Source organism: Drosophila eugracilis, unplaced genomic scaffold, assembly GCF_018153835.1.
Source record: "Drosophila eugracilis isolate 14026-0451.02 unplaced genomic scaffold, ASM1815383v1 contig_367, whole genome shotgun sequence".
Lineage (NCBI taxonomy): Eukaryota > Metazoa > Arthropoda > Insecta > Diptera > Drosophilidae > Drosophila > Drosophila eugracilis.
Window position 1 is genome coordinate 1,531,212 of NW_024573224.1, and position 20,910 is coordinate 1,552,121.

General features: G+C 39.9%; 4 protein-coding genes across 5 annotated transcripts; 2 read left to right on the forward strand and 2 right to left on the reverse strand.

The window, feature by feature from the left end:
* The first annotated feature begins 34 nt into the window (after positions 1–34).
* On the forward strand, positions 35–11,199 carry LOC108116399 (protein sarah). Of its 2 annotated transcripts, none has more exons than XM_017228269.2 (2): positions 35–492; positions 9,672–11,199. In XM_017228269.2, the coding sequence occupies exon 2, from the start codon at positions 9,678–9,680 to the stop codon at positions 10,554–10,556; it is 879 nt and encodes a 292-aa protein (XP_017083758.1). In that variant the 5' UTR covers positions 35–492; positions 9,672–9,677; the 3' UTR covers positions 10,557–11,199. The 2 variants fall into 2 exon arrangements, with proteins under 2 accessions (XP_017083758.1, XP_041674589.1); XM_041818655.1 differs by lacking the exon at positions 35–492 and adding an exon at positions 5,722–5,740.
* A 471-nt stretch (positions 11,200–11,670) lies between these two features.
* Positions 11,671–16,775, reverse strand: LOC108116397 (organic cation transporter protein). Its single transcript, XM_017228267.2, has 3 exons — positions 16,668–16,775; positions 13,061–13,695; positions 11,671–12,927 (listed from the first exon to the last, which is right to left on the reverse strand). The coding sequence occupies exons 1-3, from the start codon at positions 16,708–16,710 to the stop codon at positions 11,938–11,940; spliced, it is 1,668 nt and encodes a 555-aa protein (XP_017083756.1). The 5' UTR covers positions 16,711–16,775; the 3' UTR covers positions 11,671–11,937.
* A 494-nt stretch (positions 16,776–17,269) lies between these two features.
* LOC108116400 lies at positions 17,270–18,277 on the forward strand. The gene is made up of 3 exons (XM_017228270.1): positions 17,270–17,609; positions 17,666–17,968; positions 18,023–18,277. Exons 1-3 carry the CDS (start codon positions 17,451–17,453, stop codon positions 18,164–18,166), a joined length of 606 nt encoding a protein of 201 aa, XP_017083759.1. The 5' UTR covers positions 17,270–17,450; the 3' UTR covers positions 18,167–18,277.
* On the reverse strand, positions 18,212–19,218 carry LOC108116402 (single-stranded DNA-binding protein, mitochondrial). Its single transcript, XM_017228273.1, has 4 exons — positions 19,129–19,218; positions 18,981–19,068; positions 18,813–18,921; positions 18,212–18,556 (listed from the first exon to the last, which is right to left on the reverse strand). The coding sequence occupies exons 1-4, from the start codon at positions 19,150–19,152 to the stop codon at positions 18,334–18,336; spliced, it is 444 nt and encodes a 147-aa protein (XP_017083762.1). The 5' UTR covers positions 19,153–19,218; the 3' UTR covers positions 18,212–18,333.
* Positions 19,219–20,910: the final 1,692 nt, after the last annotated feature.

The following is a 20,910-nucleotide window of genomic DNA, read 5'->3' on the forward strand; positions in this document are numbered from 1 at the left end:
TAACATCTCTATTTAAAATTCTCCCGCTCTCCGGCTCTCTCTTATTTTTATACATAGCAAAATAAAAGCGACGTCAGAAATTTTTTCAATTTCGCTGAAAACGGACGTGAGTGCCTCGCGTGTTGTACCAACAAAAATCGTTCAGAGAACGTTCCTAAACGGAATGCGAGACTTTTTCCAATGATTGTGAAATATAAGTGATTTAAACAAAACTATATAAAACAACCAGCGAAAATATTAGTGTGTCTCCACGAATGACGCAGACTAGAAGCTTCCAATTGGATGACAATCGTCTAAATAACATTCAACAATAGCGGTGCACTTAGCAAATTCCAGTTGCCTCAAGCATTTTGCATTGCAACAACAACAGAATCGTCGACGAACGGCGTCAGCAACAAAAACAAGAGAGATCGGAGAGAACGGCAATTTGTTATTGGCGCATACAATACAACAAAAGAATTGCAATTTGGCCTTTGAATAGTTTTAAAAACGGTAAGTACATGCGGTCCATTTGCATACCGAATTGAGATTTGCAGTTTTTTACAAGAGTTTTCTTATGTAACGTAGCAGCAGCAGCAGCAGCGGCAGCTGAGTTTTACGTGCAAATTGTTGCTGTGTGTTGCCGTTGGCTTTGTTTGTGTTGGTGCCGCAACGTCTGCGAAAAGTCACCCCCTTTTTTTATAACATCAGCCCCTCCGCCCTGTGTCGCCTTCACTCTATCTCTCTCTCTCTCTCGATTTGTTTATAAACATTCACGAGAAAGCCGCTGCAACAACACAAATAACCAAATTGTTTTTATCAAAAGAAGTACAAGGTTATCATAACCTCCCCCGCAGGAACCCCTTTCCATTTGCTCATTTTTATGCACACGCCATAATAATGCATCGCTGCTTTTGTTGTTCTAAATATTATACCCTTGCAGTGGCGTGCAGAAGGGGTCATTAGGAGGGGTGATATTACCAGGAGATATTACTAGAAAATATTGATATTTAACTTATGTACATCAAAATTTCTTAGCATTTTCATTGTAAAACTTAATTTAAATATTCTGAAAAGGGAAAAAAGAACGTAAGGTTTTTTAATATGTCCGTAATGTAGTCTTATTTGCAAAAAAACATCCCTTGAGATATCTTTAAATCCCATTTACTACCCAACAAATGTGATTTTTTTTTGGTCTTACGAATTAAGATTTTACTCAAAACCCCCCTGCTTATGAATTCCATAAAAACAGATTAACTTAAGCCAGGAAAAATACCCAGAAATAGTGATTACCCCGCATATAAAGATAACAAGGCATTTTAAAATCCCCCTAAAAAGAGTATTAAAGTATCGGCGTGTCTAGTTGTTTTTGGTTTGCTCGTGTTTTTAAGTCTTCGAATCCACTCTTACCTCGTTGATCCTGCAGCAGAAGCAGCAGCAGCTGTTGTTGCCACAGTTCCTGCTGGTCTGCTGCGTGGGTGTGTTATTGAATTTCCCTCCTTCATCCTTGGCCATCCTCCTTCGTCCTGTCCGCAGCCATTGTTTGCCGGACTGGGCGGAACTGAGCTGGGGTCTGGAGGGGTTGTAGCCATGACCGTGACTGACAGCCCGTAACCCCAACACCTACCACATAGTGGACGATGTTATTGTTATCGCATACTTTTGCAACCACTGGCACTGTGGTCAAAATTACTAATATAAAGTTAAAAGCACAGCAGTTGGTGCTTTAACCACATCAAAATAGTTTAGTTTAAACTTATATTAAGTCTTGTTGAAATTTAAACTTTTTTTCGAAAATATGTTTTTACTTAATAAAGGCAAAATATCTTAGATTTTTAGTTTTACTAAAATTATTATTCCATGAAAACTATTCTCAAGTAACTTAAGTTTAAAAAGTTGACAGAATTCGTTGAAGACTAAAGAGTCTATATCAAGCTACAAAATCCTTTTACTCTTCACAAACTTTTTAGTCTTTAATAAAAAAAAAGCCGATGAGTTCGAACGAGAAGTGGGTAAAGCCGTGAACAATAAAGTAATATGTTTTCTGAAATTAAATTCCACCCACTGTCCGTGGAGTTTTTGCTCTGTGGCTGCTGGCTGAATTTTAAACGTTCCACCTCCTTGGCTGAAAAATGAAGACGTATGTAGTATGGGCACGGGGCGATTGAGGAGGTTTGTTGCCACTCTTGCGGTCGCTTTGTTGCTGCTGCTTTGGTAACTTTTTTCTTTTCGTTTTTTTTTTTTTTTTTGAAATTTTAATTGCTTTGAGCAACAGTAGAAGCCCCTGGCTGCTTCAAACCTTAAACCCAATCCCAATCCCAACAAATTCCCGAAAATTCCCCAAGCAGCAGCACAACGAGTTGGAAAATGGCGAGGCGAAACGTAACCGAAAGCAATAAATTTACAAATGCAAATAAAATACGAGCTTTGCTCTAGCTGCTCCTGTTCTATGTATATATACAATATATATATATCTGATATATATATATTTGATTCTATTTTTTACCCGGCTAGTTGACAGGGGCGTGTGCGTGGGCGTTCTTATTGCCAGCAGCTATACAACACAATGACCTGCCTGTAAATCTCGACCTTGGCTTTGCATAGCGACCTTTCCCCCAATGCCCCCAATCCTTAAACCTATACTGATTCCCGTCTCATCCCCGGAATGCCCACTGGGCTCCTACTTGTCTGCGGGCGAAGACAGATTCACTTGCCATTTCCAATCCGGATTCCATTTCCCAGCCAGCTGTTCAGTCTTTCAGATAAAGTGCACGCTCAAAAGAATCATGACAAATTAATACTTGTGTATAAAATGGCAAATCATCGTTTCATGGGCAACAAAAGCGTATTTAAAGGAGATTTAGAGAATGATATAGAAACAGCAGGGAAATAACTATTAGCTGATAGGCCCTAATAGTTATGGCCAAGAATTTGTGGCTAGTTATTAACCCATTATCCCAACAATGACTTGGAACGCTATTGTATGGAATCATGTTAACAATAAAATTGGTTTAATTACACTTTTAATTGCCTGATCGTTTCTTACTTTCTAGTTGCTAGCTTTTAATCATGCATAACTGGGTATTATTTAATATTTCTAAATAAATTAGTTATATTTTTTCATTTGGTTTAAACCACTTATAGTAGATATATTTAATAGTGTTCTGATTAATTCCGTGAGGAAAGACTCAAGTTAAATGAAATAACTTACCAATAGCTATTTAAACATCAAAATCTTTCAAGATAAGACAAATAAAAATGCCATTAACTAACAGATGCTAACTATTTCCTTCAAAGTGTTATCAGTACATAAATAATCAGCCCAATTGCTGTGATTGAATCTAAAAATAAAGTAATGCAAGAAAGACCATTGAGTACATTTCCTTTTTTCGTGAATACTGGTATGTGATAAAGGTAAAATGCGAATGAGAATTCTGGAAAACATTCTGATTACCATGAACACTCGAAAACAACCCGTTTTTAAGAGCCTGCAAAAGGCCAAGGAAAGATCACTCGTCTGTGCTTTTGATTGGGACGGGACAGACGGACAGACCGACTGGCCACCGCAATCGACGGCGGACAGATATGGGAGTGCGTATATTTGCCCAGAAAATTATGTATACGCAGCGTTTCCTCATTGAGAGGCGCTGCTGACGCAAAATAAATGAAACGATTTTAAAATAAAAGCAACTCATCTTTTTTTTTTTTTTTTGTTTTTTGTTGCTGTTTTTTGTTGCTTACCCCCTGCGATTGGGGTCTGTTGTCGCGTCTGTTGTCCATTTTATGCTATTTCTGTTTGCGTTTGCTATTGTTTTGTATTTTCTTCTTGGTTATTTGCCTTTATTTTTTTTGCCCAGGGGTTTGCCTTGCCAATTGATGAATTGAGTACAGACCGCTGCCATGGGCTCTTTCGTCAATTGGTTTGACTGGATCTAGCTGCAGTTCCACTGACGTCACGTCCCAGCAAAAGTGCCCCTAACTCACTTAACACATCGGCCTGATTGACATCGACTACTATATATGCCTCACTTGACTTGAGGTATCTACATATGAGTCTATATATGTACATATATGCGGGCTGTAAACGTCTCAATTAACGTTAGTAACAATGGCCAAATGTTATCTTTTCGATGCGTTCATTAAATGCGTCATTTGGGGGACTTGCTCTTGGGGCGATAAGAACCGAATCGAGGGGACTACCGTTGGCCATGATTTACGATAACCAGCGGGTTTCAACCGGTTAACCTCAACCTTGAACTGCTACTGATAACATTGGCTTACTAAAATTTAAAACTTTTACTGCCTGTGGAAATATTGATCTTTTTGCTAAGAGCAAAGGCAATGTGAACTTTTCGGTAATCTCCTACTGCCCCCTCAACCAAATCACCGAATTTCGACAGCACGTGCTGGAAATGGCTGGGCTCTTAATATAAATCGCTTTTGCATAGCCAAGTTGGCCCAACTATTTTCGTGTCAAAGTTCTGACAAGACAGAGAAACCCACAGATGCAAACACACACACCCATACACACATGGAGTCGCACAGTTGCGAGTGACAGGCGACAACAAAGGGGCTGGTCGAATCGGTTTGAGGCAAATGAAAACTCCTCGGAATCGTCCAAGGACTTTGAGTGATAACAATCCAATTTGTAAAAGTAGTGGGTGGGAGGTGGTGACCTTTGACGGGTGTATATACTATATGTATATGTATATATGTGCGACCCACACCACATCAGAATTTACAATTTCAATTGAAGGTCAGTGGAAATGCCAGGCATTTGGCTAGTGCCACCCGAAAGAAAAATCATTTCTCATATTTACTTGGTGCAAATTTGTTTACAAACCTATTGCAGTGCGGTGGGAGTTATTGGTGTGTAAATGATTTAATTAACAGTTCATGCCTGGAAGTGTCGGGTAATTACGAAAACCTGATATTGTCATGCAATGCCAAAGGTAAATCCAGCAAATTCACTAATTCAGTAATTTCCCCTCGGATGCTGTGCGCTAACTGTGTGCGGCTTACAAAGGTTTCAGTATCAACAAAAGCCAGTTGTTATCATGGATGCCCCTTGTGACTGCCTGATGGGTGGCGGTCTGCTGCTGCTGCCCCATGGATAAGGGGGATTACGTTTAATGAGTCCACAAAACACAAACCTATAGAGTTTCCCTATTGAATTAGTCAGAACATTGGGAAAGTACAGCTCGGATGGGCAGTGGAAAGCCAAATGGAAGTTTATTTGGAAAAGAAAATGAAAATGGCAACTTTTGGGCATAATTAATCTATATATTGAGTTATGGCTGTTTTGAGTAGGAGTAATTGGTTGTTCTAAGAGCCGTTTCCTAAGAATTTGTTTTATGTTTTGAATAAATAGGCCATGTATTGATAAATTTACTAGGAATTGTAAATATATCTTTGATTAATGCCATACCATGAATGATTATTTTAAATAACTTGACTTGACTTTAATTTACTTCCTTACAAATACTGATAAATATTTGTTTTTATTCCAGAAAAAGGGTATTTCCTTTGATCCTTACACTATTTCTGATGCTAGATTTATAATTATGTCACGCTGTGTCTTCACTAAACACAATTCCTGCTGATTTGCAGTCCAAAGCTAAGCCATTTTGCATTTTACACACATGTGGTGCATGGGACCAATCAATGTCCTGCCAATCAGCTGTATTTGTTCCGTCTCGCCCATCAACCACCCATCTGCCCACCAGGTTGTGCCACACCCACGCAAAACCGCCCATGCTAGGTAAGCTTTCGGTGAACGTTTCACCTTTGGCAGTAATTATCCAACCACAGCAGCCGTGAACGCCGAGTTTGGTTTGGTTTCGTGGATCTCAATTACAGAGGGGGCCATCTATTTCTACATATGTATGTAGTAGTATGTGTGTGGCTTAGAAGCGTAGCATACTTTCAGGTGCAGTGGTATTTAAATTTCTAAGATTCAGCATATGTGGAAAACTTTATGCCGATGAATGAAATGAGCAGATAGTGAAAGGTGAACAAAGGAAAGTTTTGAAACTAATTAGGATTCAATTAATTTCGTTGACAGAGCTTCCAGGAATGGTTTAAGTTTCGCACACGTTTCGTATGCCCTTGTAAACCTTTCACAGCCGCAAAAGTCGTGATAAAATACCCGCCTAACGACGACCAGAGACCATACCTGACCGCCTGACCTTTTACGTTTGCCTTGAAAGGATTCCGGTTGCAGCAACATGTGACATGTGGCAAACGAAGCCGACACTTGCAGGCAGCAAATATGAGCAGCAAAGCCTGCACAGCAACCGCAAGGAGCTGTAATAATAACACAACCACGCGTTTTCAGCTCAGCAAAAAAAGACCAAAAACAATTTAATTAAATTCCAAGATTTATATATACGTGGATATATCAATGGCAAATATCTGACTGAGACTGAGGAATTTGCAGAGGGAAAGTTTAAAATTTCAACAGAAAATCAAATTAATCTTACCCCCTAGAAATGTTATTTGCCTTTGCATTGAAATAGGGTAAACTGAAATTGCAACTGCAACTGCATCGGCAGACACCAGCTGTAGTACTGAGCGGAAAAGCCACTCGTTGGATTTGCCTTTTGTCACGAAATCGAGACGATAATGTAAATAAGGCCACAATTTACTCACACATTCGTATTCGCAACCATCAAATCGATCAATTTTAAGTGGGGGAGAAAAGTTTAAATTAAATTACAATTTAAAAACTAAAGAGCTTAAAGGATTTGAGAAGAGAAATGTAAAAGTGGCAGCCATTGATTGAAGGTTAAGGTTCATTTAATGTAGTTTAATGTTAATGTGATTTAATTTAATATTCTTTAACAATGTAGTTTCTGTATAACTTTTTGGATAGTGGAATCTTCTTCTTGATTAACATTTTAAATTATAATGAGCTCCTTTTACACTTATGTATATCTTTAATAACTTTATTTATATTCTATTGTCTAGGGCTTTTTTTTTTGAGTTGCCCGATGTAGCCGTCTCGAATGATTTAAAGAGCTTTTGCGTGTCTTTGTGGTGGCTTACGTACAGGCTACTTATGGGTAAAAATCTCTAAAGTCTCTCAGGGCGGAATGAGCAGAGGAGGATAGATGGATAGATGGATGGATTGGCGAATGAATGGATACGTATATAGATATGGATGGATGCCTAGAGAGCAGGTTGGGGGGTGGCGTCGACCACTTGATATAATGATGACAGCAATTATGAATGAGTGAAGGTCGTTGGCTAACGACCGGCAGGCAATTCATCATCATGTCGAAACCACGGTACCGCCTTCCCGAAAAGTGGGCGGGGCTGAGAGGTACTTTTGTCTAGTTTAAAGTGCGCTTTCGGCCTACGTTTCTTTCATGGATTGCGTGCAGGAACAATGACGTCACAATAGGAACAACACGATTTGCATGCCAGCAGCTCATTTATGCTGACTTGCAGTTATCATCGTTCTCCTCCAGCTCCTTAGATAGGGATCAAGCGTGCCTTCTTTAGCAAAACAAAAAGTACACACGTCATGAACGACTTTTTATTCACCCATTTCCCAGGATTGGGGGGAAAAAAAAGAAAGAAAAACCATCTTCACTTCCGCTGGAAGCACACAAGTAACAATTGTGTGGGTGTGTCCTTTCAAGGAAATCAATCATCCGGAAATAGATCAACTCGTCGTTGGGTTCCTTTTTTTGGCCTTTGTTTTTATTGTTAGCTACGGTTTGTTGTTAGCCGTTATTGTTGTTGCTCTGCTTGGCTGCGTTGAGGTGAAAGTCAACAGAAAAAGTGGCTATAAAAAGGAAAGTGAAAGCTCTAAACAAACCTTCTCAGTCAGGAGTATTCGTTGGAAAACGAGGTTCCTCTGGTAGCGTCTGGCTGGCTTTAAAACACCAGCACTTGGCCTTGTCATCCCCATCAAGTGTTTATTCATTTTTTGGAGTGCATAAGTTAGATGGCTTATCACCAAATGGGGTGTTGCAATTTAATTAAATTAAAAAGCAATTCTATTTATGAAAAGAAGCGTTTAATTGCGTGCTTAAAATAGATGAAGATCTAGAGATTAATTCTAATTACTTAGTTCAGATTAAAGTTGTATTTATATGAGCATTTAAATGATGGCAATTCCCTTTACCTTAACTACTTTAACCTTCATGCTTTTATTAATAAGTGCTTAAAGAATTTCCATAATTAAAATCAGAATAAATAATAAGTTTAAGCAATGTCTCTCATCTATCTCAATTATGACAATAAAATCCAAAATCCAATTAAAATCCATAAAATGCTCTGGCAAACGGGGTTTTAATTTATGCCCAAAAGTATTAATTAACGAATACAAAGCAAAACTGCCAGCCAAAACCTTAAAAACTCAGGCTCATAAAAACTTTTTTGGCAATTTCTTACCCAAAAACTAAGCCAATTTTGTTTACTTACCCAGGCTGGCGCAAAGAGCCATTTGCATTTGGCTAAAATAGCTCGCTCCCTGGGAGTAAATGGCGTATAATTAACTCACTGCATATTGCTGATTCATTGCTCACAATAAAACACTAAGAGAAATGCTATTTTTATAGCATACAAATGGGCAGCCATCCAGAGCTACAGCCCTGCCAGTTATTATAATGAAACACACGAAGAGTTTCCCTTTTGGGTTTTTAGAGGGGGAATGGTAGGCAGGCTTCATGACGGTCACACAGGTGCGAAAGCAGACACACGTCACCAATCTTGTTCTGACGCCAGAATCGCGGCGCCACCGCCAGTTCCTAACTCATTCATTCATTCATTCACCAAAAAAAAAAAAAACAGAATTCGCCACTATTAATCACACGTCTGGCGGCGTTTTGCCCTCCTCTATAAGTTCTGTGGCATAACAATAAAATCAAGAGCAGTTGTGAATCAACAGTGCGTCACCATCGGATCCCCTTAGGGACTCCCACTACTTGATATAGACCTATTGATTGGCTTCACGTGTCGATACTTAAGTCCTCGCCTTGTCCTTAGTTCCTTATACCAACCCACCATATTCCGTTTCCAAACTCAGACACGTCTGTAGTTTTTTGGTCTTGTAATTGCTCGGAAAGGGTCTGAGGGTTTCGTGGAAGGAGTAAGCAATTTTTATTGCCATAGCATGGCGCTTGAAATTTGTAACAAATGTATTACGTAAATAACAAAAAACCCGTTGTTTACCCAACACCCTCGGCCTGTGTGTAGAATTAATTTGCAAGCGTTGTTTACCAATTTTTTAGAAATGTTTTTGGGGTTGAAGGTTAGCAAACTGACAGTTCTATTTATGGAAAATGTCACCGACTTGTTGAATCCAATTACTGTAAAGTCATTGCTTTTGGGGCTATAATTAAAGGCCGTATGTTTATAAATATAACAGTAATGCTTTTCACAAAAATAATTATTTAAAACAGCTGTTGGCTTTCCCACCAGAATTGGCCCTAAAAAGTATGCTAATTGTCTTCAATTAGTTTTATTCGAATATTCATTTATTTTGTTCTAATAATAAATACAAATAGGGATTATGTTAGGTGAACTTTAGCAGCATGAAAGGTCAGCTTAACAATAGTGTTGCTTAAACTTGCTCTAATAAAAAATGGTTTAATGAAGGTCAGGTTTTCTATTAGTTTTTTACGCTTTTGCAAAAATCCTTGACGTAAAATGTTATAACATGTTTTGATGTTCTCTTCCAGCCAACCATGTCCGACTCGGCGAAGTCCAACAATAATGCGTCCGTTGATGCACCTGATCCGGCCACTCCTGATGCCCCTGGAGCAGCTGACGAGGCTAACGAAGCCACCCCGACAACTCCACGTGGCAATCACAATAACAACAACAGCGCCAACGGCAAAAGCAAGAACAAACTGAAGTCAACGCAAAATAGCAGCGGAGGCGGGAGCATAGATAAGTTGTCGCCGGATCAGGACATCTTCATCAATGCCGCCGACGGTCTGCCCAATCAACATCCATCGTTGCCGAAGGAGGGGGATGTGGATAGCGACACAGAGCCGGAGGTGGATGCGGACTCATTTGACGATCTACCCACCTCGATTATTGTGACCAACATCCATTCAGAGGTGTTTACCAATCCAGAGCTAAAGCATGCCATGGAGGAGCTGTTCCGGACGTTCAGTGAATCGGCAACTTTCCAGTGGCTGCGAAGTTTCCGCCGGCTACGGGTGAACTATGACAATGCGATTGCAGCGGCTAATGCGAGAATCAAGCTACATCAGTACGAGTTTAACAAGAAAACGGTGATCACTTGCTACTTCGCCCAGCCTGTGACACCGGTCAGCAACAAGAATCTGCAGCCACCGGCACCGGTCAAACAGTTCCTCATCTCGCCACCAGCCTCACCGCCAGCCGGATGGGAGCCGCGCGAGGAGGGTGAGCCACTGGTCAACCATGACCTGTTGGCTGCCCTGGCCAGCCTTACGCCTGGCGAATCACACGAGCTTCATCCACAGAGCGAGGACCAGCCGGCAATTATCGTACATACGGCCATGCTGGCGGAGACTGGGCCAGGTCTCCAGGTCAAGGCGCCAATTGTCCAGACAAAATGCCCGGAAAGGGCATAATCATAAGATTTGGAGACGAAACTGAAGAAAACAACTTGAGTTGTAAAACCAAAACGAACCGGACAACGGGTTGGGACTCATGCTCTGCGGATGGTTGGGTCTTAGATTGAGTATTTTTTGTAAATAATTTCCGATTCAATTGTGATTAATTTACACATACATATATTTAGCTACGTTCGTATGTTTGTATTACTAGGCACTCGAACTCCCGCCCCCTAAAGCCCGACATACTTTCCCATCCCTCCGTTCTTGAAGTGTAGCATTTACCTTAATTGGCTTCTGATACAAGTTCTTTGGCTAGCAAAACCAGCATCTAGATGTGTTTATCTCTCGATTTGAGTGTGTCTATATGTTTAAGAATATTGATGTTAAGCCATTGCGACTACCTGCTAACAAATATCTCTATCTCTGTGTACCTTCGACGGGAGATCGTGTTGAGAGAAGTTGCTACCGAGAACCGCGATCCGAAATCCCAGATATAAAGCTACTATATCTATGTAAATGTTAATGTAATTCTAAGCCAGCGAAATATGGTGTAAACGATATCGTATCAGATATCAATCGTACATGCATACGTATATAAATCTATATGCCTACGTGTAGTTAAAATTTAAATTGAAAATATATTCAAATTCGAAATGAATGTTCTCAAATGTACCAAACAAAGCATAACAAAAGGAAGAAATACCAAAAACTAAACAAAAACCGAAAAACCGAAACAAAAACTCTTTGAACAAACTTTAATTGACGGCTGGTGCAGTGGGTTGGGTAAAAGGGCAACTATGGGTTATGGATTTGACATTGGAAATCCCTGTCGACAACTGGCAATTCGATAGTGCAATTGAGTGGAAATTACTGAAAACTTTCCCAAGGCCAGATAAACTCAAATTGGCTGGGTGGTTGGTTCGCCGAATAAACTTTAATTGGGGAAAAGTTTTTGGTAAACATTTTGTTGATGTTTAAAGGAGCCACCATAGAGCATGTGCCAAATTACCTTAATTTAAAAGCAGTTCAAAAATCTACACTTTCGGGTCTTTATAAGCGCCATCCACTAATAACAGCGCTCAGCCTAAAAGTAGGCAACGATTTTCAAATCAATCGACTGCTTAAGAACTTAAGTGACTTTAAGATTTATTTTTGACCATCTAAAACAAATACAATACAATTTACAAACAACTTAGGGACACACAGCAATAGTTAAATCCACACATTGTAGATTTTCCAATTCTGCTGAATATTTTTATTCACTTGGCATGGATAGTGAAAACTTAAAACTTATACTACTAGGCAGAAGAGTAGAATTCTTAACAAGAAAAAAACAGGGTAACAAGGGACTTTGAACTGGATTTGGAACTTTCGCACAATCGTCTTTGGCTTGATATTACTTGCTCTCGATATTCTTGAGCGGCACCATCTGCTCGGGGTCGTCGGGATAGACGCTATTCTGACGCTTCTTGCGACCAGCGCACTGGCTAAACCAAGTATCGCCCTTTCCAAAGTTCTCTCCATCTTCAATGGACTCGGGCATTGGCTGATTCATTGTCTCCGGCAGGAACATTACCCAAAAACCTGAGATTAATGCCACTACACCAAAGAGTACAGCGGGAATCTTGGGGTCAAATGAGTCCAGCAAAGTGATGAGTGGGGTAAGGGCTCCAGACAAACGGGCACACATCGATCCCAATCCCATGGCTGAGTTTCTCACCACAGTGGGAAAGAGTTCTGCCGAGTAGTTGTAGATCACGGCAAAGGATCCGGCAATGAGCAGTTTTCCTGCCATTACCACCGCCGTGGACGTAGTGCTTCCTTGGGCAATGTAGGCAGCAATAATGCAACACAGACCCCCTCCCAACATCAGCGTGGAGGTAATCGATCGACGACCCAAGCGATCCAGTACAAATACAATGGTTATATAACTGGGGAACTCCACCAGGCCCAAGATAAACAAGATCAGATAAGGATTTCCGTACAGCTTGCCGGCACTCAGCGAAAGTCCGTAGTAAACCAGGGAATTGGCGAACCAGCAAAGGCACACGTTGAGGGTCTTCATCCGCAGGTTAGGTGTGCGGAAAAGATCGCCTAAGCCGGCACTGGTCTTCTCCTCGGCCGCTGCCTGTTGCTTGGCCTTCTGGACATAGTACTCCTTATCCACTGGAATTCCAGATCCGTTGATCCTCAGACCCTTGGCCACAATGTCTACAGCCTCGGCTGCACGTCCCTGCATCCACAGCCAGCGCGGAGATTCATCCATCCACCACCAGTGGCCCAAGAAAAGGCAGCCGTGCAGTCCATAGATCACCTGCAGCCATTGGCGGTCATGGATTAGTGCTCCCCATCCGGCCACCAACATGATGCCACCAGCGAAGACAGCCTAAAGAAGATCGGATATTATAAGTTTAGGAAAATAAATGAGATTAAATGCTAAGCGGAGATCAGAGATGAAAATTTAATGAGATATCACTGATCTGTAAAATCAAGGTGTCATATCTTGATAGCTTCCTCACCTGGAAGGTAATACCACACACAGTTCGTTTACTTGGTCCCACCAGCTCCATGGTCAGCACAAAACCGCAGATGTAGGCACCCGCTGATCCAACAATGCCCAACAGATAGCGGGCCACCATAAATGAAAAGTATTCGGGAATGAAGGCCACACCCACGCCGATGATCAGTTGGAACAGAGCCGACCAGCAAAATACGGTCTTTCGACCTACTTTATCGGCCAGTCCGCCAAGGGTGACGGCCCCGGTAAACACGCCCAGCATGAACACGGTCTGTACAATGGCCCCCATCCAGCGGCGATCACAAACAAAATTCCAGTCAATGGTGCGGGATGTTTTGTAGTACGTCGTGTCGTATACATAACTTGTACAGGGAACTGTGGTATTAGATCCTAGGTTAGCAGGATCAAACATAATGCAGGATTCTAGCTCTCCACTGGGCTTTAGTGGAATGGCAGCTAAGATAGCGCTTGAGTTCCATGGGGTCACTGACAAGCTGCTGTTGTCCAGACCCTCGATGAAGCATCGGTGCTCGGGTACGGCGGCCACTGTGACCAGTGATAGCATGTGCATGCCAGCGGTCAAGGCGGAAAGGACATGCAGGAAGAACTGCAGGAACTGGTACTTTCCAAATTCCCCTGAATAAAGGAGATAAGACAATTATTAATTGGTTGGGATAGGTCAGAAATATATTCCAAAGACAGCTGGAGAGATAGTGATTATCTATAGTGGTGTCTGTAGTATGGATCACCCATTTTATAGCTACTAGTTAAAAACAAAACGAAAACTATCATCAGCCATTAGAGAAATCTAAAGACGTCTTTAGGGCAATTGATAAGTTTTTCTTAGAAAAATCGTTTCTGTTTTTGCCAGAAAATATACAAATTTATTAAATGTTATAGAATTACCTATTTAAAAGGCATTTGTATACTCAAAAACTATAAAATCATTAAAACAAATACCACGTAACAGCGATAAAAGCTCGTGTGATAGATGAAACCTGAAGAAACACCCGACTTTTATGTAGATGGGAACTTTTTATGGGTGTCGCTGGCTGGCATTGTCGTCACTCCAAAGGCTTTGCAATTAAATCAAGTGGAATTTATTCAATTCGATTTCAATTGAAGCGCATTCGCTTGGCCCGTCAAATATTTGCTCACAGTTTGGTTTGGTTTGGTTTAGTCCTATGCTTGTATGCTCCATGGAGGGAGACTTGCAATGTCTGGGAAGGAATGCATTGGAATCGATTATGACATGGCTGGACTGGGCTGAACTCGGGTCTCGCAGAACGATCGCATCGATAGAGGCCACGGGGCTGTGTAAATTTCTATCGACATGGACTAGATACGAGAATTTGACACTTGAACGGTCCAATGTTCAATCAGCCGTTTCAATTGATTTGTGGGTTACGTTTATTGATCGTTTAAGCAAAACTTTTGTCATCATATAGAAAGTTACGTTCACCCCACAATACGTTACGTTAGTTTACGATCTTGATAGACTCGTGACTAAACCGTCTGAGAATTTTCAATTTTTTATAATTAATAACGATTACGTGAAGTGTAAGAAATTATGTCATCGAGCGTGTAACATTATGCCAAAAACCAGAGGGGCATGACTTAATTAATCTCAATTTTAAAATTTCACACAATTTTTAATTAAATTCAATTACGCCCCCAATAGACATAATCAGCGTATAGTTGTCCACAAACTTGGCCATCGATAAGGCAGAAAAAAATCATGATAACTTGGAATAGTAAATATGGTTGTGGAAATCATAGCGGATTATCAGAGGCCACTAAATGATGTATCATATATTATATATTGTCACGGGTCGGATTTATTACATCTGGCCAATATAAGCATTAGCCTTATTTCTGTTGCCAAGTGGCCCTTGATTAGGACATTTGTTTTTGGCTCATTTAATGTTTGTGGTACTCTTATTAGTCGGCTATAATGATGTATTAAAATTAATTTAGGGCAGGTTTAGAGTGCTGTTTACGTTGCGAGGAATATAGGAGATAAGTGGGATTGATAAGGTAATGGAATATTACAAAACAACGCTAATGATGTCTATTTTCATTAATAAGTTTGGGGTATAATTATTTTTAATATTAACAAACTGGAAGTTTGTTCTTAAAAAAACTTGTTTAATTTGCAGTGAGGTAGATCAGTATTCTCCACTACTAGTTTATGACTAACTAGTCTACCTTTTTTTTTGTTCTTTAACATTTTCACTTCCCTCACTTTCAAAACAACTGAAGGCCGTTTCAGTTTTGTTCTGAGTCTCGTACTTAGCACATGTGGAAGCAGTCTCAAAGTCATTGTAAGTTGCTGGCTTTTGTGGTAACCTTCTTATGGCCAGAAAATCACGAATTCAGCACTGTAACACGCCTCCAAATTCGAAGTAATTAGAGCTACCTGCCCGCCAAAGAGGCCTTCAACAAAATAAATACACATGAATGAGAGTTATGAGTTTACGAGGGCTGAGTGGGCTTGCTATACAGTTTGTTGAATCTGAACAAACCAGTTTCGAGTTTTTTGCATTTCACAGATACAAATGTATGCGAATATATAACGATTAAAAAAGTCACTAATGCGATTATTACTCCCTTGCTCTGTCTCCTGTCACTTTCTTAGAGGCTGCTAAGTAAGAAACCAGTTTCCATTCGTCACCTTTATAAGTAAAAGTTTGTAAAAAAAAACTATAGAAATTCTAATAAATTTAAATTTATTGCTAGCCCTTTGACATAGATATGCTCTTACTTCGAAATCTTTGTCACTTTCTAGATTATAGCTTCTTCTGGGAAAATAGTACTCCCAACGAGCTTCCACTGTACGAGTTTTCCCACAATTGTTACTAACTGTTTTGCATAATGCAGATAAACAGGCTTATTTTTAACTCTCTCACAAGCTAACTGCAATGTTTAAGCCTAACAATTATAGTATACAATAAATTAACAGAAAATAAACCAGATATCCGTACGTAAAGATCCCAAGATCTTTATGACAAGCCCATTTCATAGAGTCTTGTGACAAAAGCTCAGCAGACGTTTGGCCCCTTTTAAGCCATTTATATTTGCTTGTTAGCCGCACACTCATTTTAGCGTCACTGTGCTAAAGCCAAGAAGGCTCAACAAGTGTCTGGGCAGCCTCAGAACGTGGCCCACACTTAATCGTACATATATATATATATGCTATATAGTCTCTATCAAGCTGTCATAGATGTCTGTCACTTGGCTCGGCCTTGAGGATTTATTAAATTAGAAATAGTGCGAAAACAAAAAATTAAAAATAGTTGCAATTAAAACCGTATTAAACGTCGGCTTCTTTTGATCACTTGACAGACGGATAGATTAGGGGGAGATTAGAAACGAAATGCCATCAAAATTAATTATGAAATTTGAATGCAGAACAGAACGGTGGCGATAAACCAAGTTTTGCCGGTGAAATCAAATATTATCCATGGCAGCTTGCAACGACCAGATAAGAGCTCTCAAAATGATAAGCCTTGTACACTGAGGGTCTTATCAGCATTGGGATGGAGACGCCTGGCAACGTAACAGCTGACCTCTCAAAAGTCTTCGCTCCCAATTCCCATACCACTCACCTAGTTTCCCCATCAGGTCCTCCAGCACATAATCCACAGCCATATTTGTAGTTTAATCGGAAACGTTATTCGAGGATGGATTTATATGGTAGTTATTGTGATGTTAAGCCGATTCAGCAAGTCGTCATCTTCCGCAGAAGTGGATCAAGCATGGGCAGAAAACTACTGATTGTTGTGGGTTGTCGTAAAGATGGAAGAAGAATCCGGGACTGGCAACGTGCTCTCGAATGAAATAAACCGCGAACGGGAGCGCTCGATCAGCTATCAACTCTTCCGACCGCCGGCAGCATTTGAACTGGCAAATACTAACTGCGAACAGTCCCGCTCGGCGAGAAAATATAGTCGAATGGCCACACACATGGTGGTAAATGGCGATAAGGTCGCTCCAAGCTTATATGTGAAGAGAGCATGTGGATCGCGGGTTTTGAGTGGGTCTCCAATATTGGTAGGCAAAAAAGCAAAGTTTATGGTGGATGGTATGTTTTCGAGTCTCTTCTTATTTGCTTAGGTAAATGTCAAAGCTTAGAAATTGTACTCCCTCTCTTAGATGTTATTAAATAGTAGGCAAACCTTACTTTTTCCTTCCTTATTAACCTTAAAGGTAAAACTAATCTAATCGGTAATAGTTCATAACCATTTTCTGATATAATTTCTACTTAAGTCTTTGAATCTTAACAGAAAACTAAATTCTAAGCAAGCTTTGGTTTATCCTACAACTCTTTATAGACAAAATTAAACATCGAACTATAGTTACAAAATAAAAAAGCTTTTAATTTAAAAATTATGTGTGAGCCAAACTTTTCAGATCCGTCGTTCTTCATGCATTTGGATATGCTATCTGATATTTTAATGCGGGACACCCTTGAGCTGGAGTCGGAATTTAATAACAAGATGCAGTTCATCAAAGAGCAGGAGCAAGAGTGCGTGGAAAATGCCAAAAATGTAAAAAAAATTAAATACTTAAAACACATAGATAATATCTCTAACTAAACCACCAGCTAACCTCAATGGATGAAGTCCTAAAATCGATAAATGGATCTATGGTTAAGATAGAAATCGAACTGAATGAGAACGAGACGAACTTGATCGAGGCAGAAAAGGCAATTACTGAATTGGAGGAGAGATGTCCGAGATCTGAATACGGAGCTGGCCGAAAGTATCCTTTGGCACGAGCCACCTATGTGGATTTGTTGGGTTTGCTAATGTCTACAGAAAAAACCGATGCTCAGTGCAACCAAATAAGGGAGGAGATCGAGATGTTCAACAATCAGGCCCAGACGAGACAACCTCCGGGAAATATGGTAAGAAAATGTTCATTAAAACTTTAAACAGCTTAAAAAAAAATGCATTTACAGATCTCCCAGCTCATCGATTACCACACTAGCACCCTGGAGTGCCTTGAGAAGCAGATTGAGAATTTGCAGAGCCAGGCTTCGAAAGTTCAGAATGCGTATGAGCAGCTTACTCTGAAGCCAGAAGCCATCAATTCCATTGATTAATGCTCCTGCAAAAATAATAATTTGAGGTAATATATAAAGACAAACTTGAGATATAACTAAGCATGTAATCCAAAAACTGATAACATAATATATATCCATAAATGCTTACAATGCTGCAAGTTCAACTTTTGTGCTTAAGATTAGGTTTGGTCTTTTTGTCTTAAATCCTAATTGTTGGCATCTCGGAAGAATAGCACATCATCGGCTATGATGCTGGTACTGGTCTTTTGATTGCCCTGCTGGTCGGTAATCTCTCCGTAGGTAATCTTGCCCTGCACCATGGTGCGCTGTCCCTTCTTCAGGTATTCCAGCACTGTGTCCCGCAGATTGGGTTTAAACACCACAACGCGATGCCAGTCGGTGCGCTGAGCCCAGTCGCCATTCTCGTATCTGTAAAAGGAAATATTTAATATGTGATTTTCATGGCCTCAATAGCAAAACATTATTTTAATTTTAATTTTCTTTCATTTTTTCTTTGCGGCGATCAGGATCGTTTTAAGTAGCAAAGTAAAAATCTATATGTAACACATGTACATACACGACCGCGACTGTATTGCCTCCTTTGAGATTTGGGAATTCAAATTCAAGTTCAACTGCGAACACATGCTGTGCCGCAACACACACACTAATGCGTTCGCGTACTCACTTGTAGTTTGTGTGTGTAGCGACGGAAAAGGTTACCACGGGATGCTCCTGGGATCCACGCAGCTGCGGATCGGCTCCAACTCTTCCCAATATGGTGACCGTGTTAACCGCTGTATTTATTTAGCCGAATATTAATGTAATTTCATAGCAAAAACAGTAAACTACTCACTTTTTTCAATTTTGGCGGGCGCCGCAGCCGTCGTGGTTGTAGCACCGCGTGCCGGCAAATTTCGCAGGCTGCCCATCAAAGGAGTCAGCTAAGTTGCACAAAGGATTGATCTTTAAATTGTTGTTTACAGTTTTATTAATTTACTTACCATGCGCTTAGTGTGTTGCATCATTATTTAACAAAGTTTTTGTTGGCTGAACAAGAAATTACGAACTTACAATGATAAGTGTTGTTAAACATCTATTTAGTGTTGTACAATTCTTAAGTTATCAGCTGTTCTAAGTAAGCAGCTCCCTCTGGTGGAAGTGTGTGAAAGTGTTTGGACTTTTGCTGGTTGCTAATTTCAAGCAATAGGTGGCGGGCTATAGTTTGGCATCGGAATTAATAGGAGGCTACGAATAGTTTGTCATCTGGCTAAATCTTATGTGGAGGCGCCACTGTAGTCATTTAAGATTGAAAATTTAAATTATAAATTTTTGGTTCGAAATTAAGTTTGTTTTTAATAAACTACCGATTAGGCAATCATTTTTATTATTTTTGGAAACAGATGACAGAATACTTTAAGAAGGCTGTAAACGAGAACAGAAGGTCATTTTTATTACAAAATAAATAATAGGTTTCCAATGTATATGTTTTAAATAATAATACAAACATAAATATTTATTACCCTTCCCAAAAAAACCGCTCCCAATAAAAATAAAATTAAAAACAGTAAATATTTTGTTCCTAAAGAAATGGCTTTCATTTTATTAGCTTGTTTAAAAAATTACAAAGTCAATACCCCGAAAAGTATTAAAGAAAATTGGAATGCCAAGCAGGCATCTAAAAATTCACTTAATTTAGCTAACACAATGGACAGAGATTACAATTTTACAACCTCGAACAGGATGCAAGTGCGACAACTGAAGACCGCTTCGTACTCCAAACGAAGTTGCCATCGACGGAGTAGTCATCATCTTTCGCTTTTTTTTCGAAAATTAGTTACCGGCTGGCGGCGGCTTTGTTTGAGTTGTTGAGGAGGAAGAAGCGAGCGGACAAGTGTCCGTTAGTCGGGTGCTAATAAAAACCTGGACACCCGAGAGGCGTCTCCGAAACGGAGCGGAAGAACAGAATCACCATTTTTATATTCGCATTGCTCTTGAGCCGGTGCTGTTGCTGCTGCTGCTGCAGCAACATCAACAGACAACAGCAACACCAACAGGCAACAGCAATTGCAACTGCAGCAAAAGAGCTCTCTGCAACTCTCGACTTTGCATTCAAATTCAGCTCAGGCGATGACGACAGTCGGTGCCCCAAGAACATCATATTGTCGTCGAGAGTCTCGGAACTGCTTGCCATCTGCGTCACCCGAGCAATTCTCTGTAGCTGATAAAATGCTGCGGAGATTTTGCAGCCAGCTTAGCTATTTCCGACTTATTGCCCATATCGCGATTTATTACTATATAATTTTCTGTTTTCCACGAAGGTTTGAAATACACATGGGAGAAGTCTTTGAAGTGGTAAAAAAAGTTATATTTCTTATAGAATTATCACTATTTTCTGATAAGGAATAATAGTACTTAATATTTTATTTGGTTACTCTATTTAAACTATGTACTAAACTTAAAATAGATCTGGCTTTTCTTGGTCTTAAACATTCCAGAGTTATATTTACAATCTTTTTCGCTCCAAAGTATTCTTTTTTTATTTCCGTGATTCATTTATATTTTTAAATTTGCCTTCTTATCATTTGTTTTCAGTTGGAATGTCGGCGTTTTTTAATTTTATATTTTTCTTAATATTTGAAGTTTAAAAACCTGAGCTACTTTTATATATCCCCATACCATATTAAAAATGTGATATGTTCAATATTTCTATATCTTCCTATATATATAATTATATGCTTGCAAAATCCCTATTATGAAAATAGCTTGATTTTATACCAGTGAGA

Bases quoted from the DNA above. Each gene is read 5' to 3' on its own strand.
- LOC108116399 (XM_017228269.2), top strand. From the start codon at position 9,678: ATGTCCGACTCGGCGAAGTCCAACAATAATGCGTCCGTTGATGCACCT.
- LOC108116397 (XM_017228267.2), bottom strand. From the start codon at position 16,710: ATGGCTGTGGATTATGTGCTGGAGGACCTGATGGGGAAACTAG. The intron at 13,696-16,667 runs GTGAGTGGTATG...TCCTTTATTCAG, and splicing joins GGACCTGATGGGGAAACTAG to GGGAATTTGGAAAGTACCAG. The intron at 12,928-13,060 runs GTGAGGAAGCTA...GATCTTCTTTAG, and splicing joins TGTGTGGTATTACCTTCCAG to GCTGTCTTCGCTGGTGGCAT.
- LOC108116400 (XM_017228270.1), top strand. From the start codon at position 17,451: ATGTGTGAGCCAAACTTTTCAGATCCGTCGTTCTTCATGCATTTGGAT. The intron at 17,610-17,665 runs GTAAAAAAAATT...CTAAACCACCAG, and splicing joins GCGTGGAAAATGCCAAAAAT to CTAACCTCAATGGATGAAGT. The intron at 17,969-18,022 runs GTAAGAAAATGT...ATGCATTTACAG, and splicing joins GACAACCTCCGGGAAATATG to ATCTCCCAGCTCATCGATTA.
- LOC108116402 (XM_017228273.1), bottom strand. From the start codon at position 19,152: ATGATGCAACACACTAAGCGCATG. The intron at 19,069-19,128 runs GTAAGTAAATTA...TGTGCAACTTAG, and splicing joins TGCAACACACTAAGCGCATG to CTGACTCCTTTGATGGGCAG. The intron at 18,922-18,980 runs GTGAGTAGTTTA...AAATAAATACAG, and splicing joins GCCCGCCAAAATTGAAAAAA to CGGTTAACACGGTCACCATA.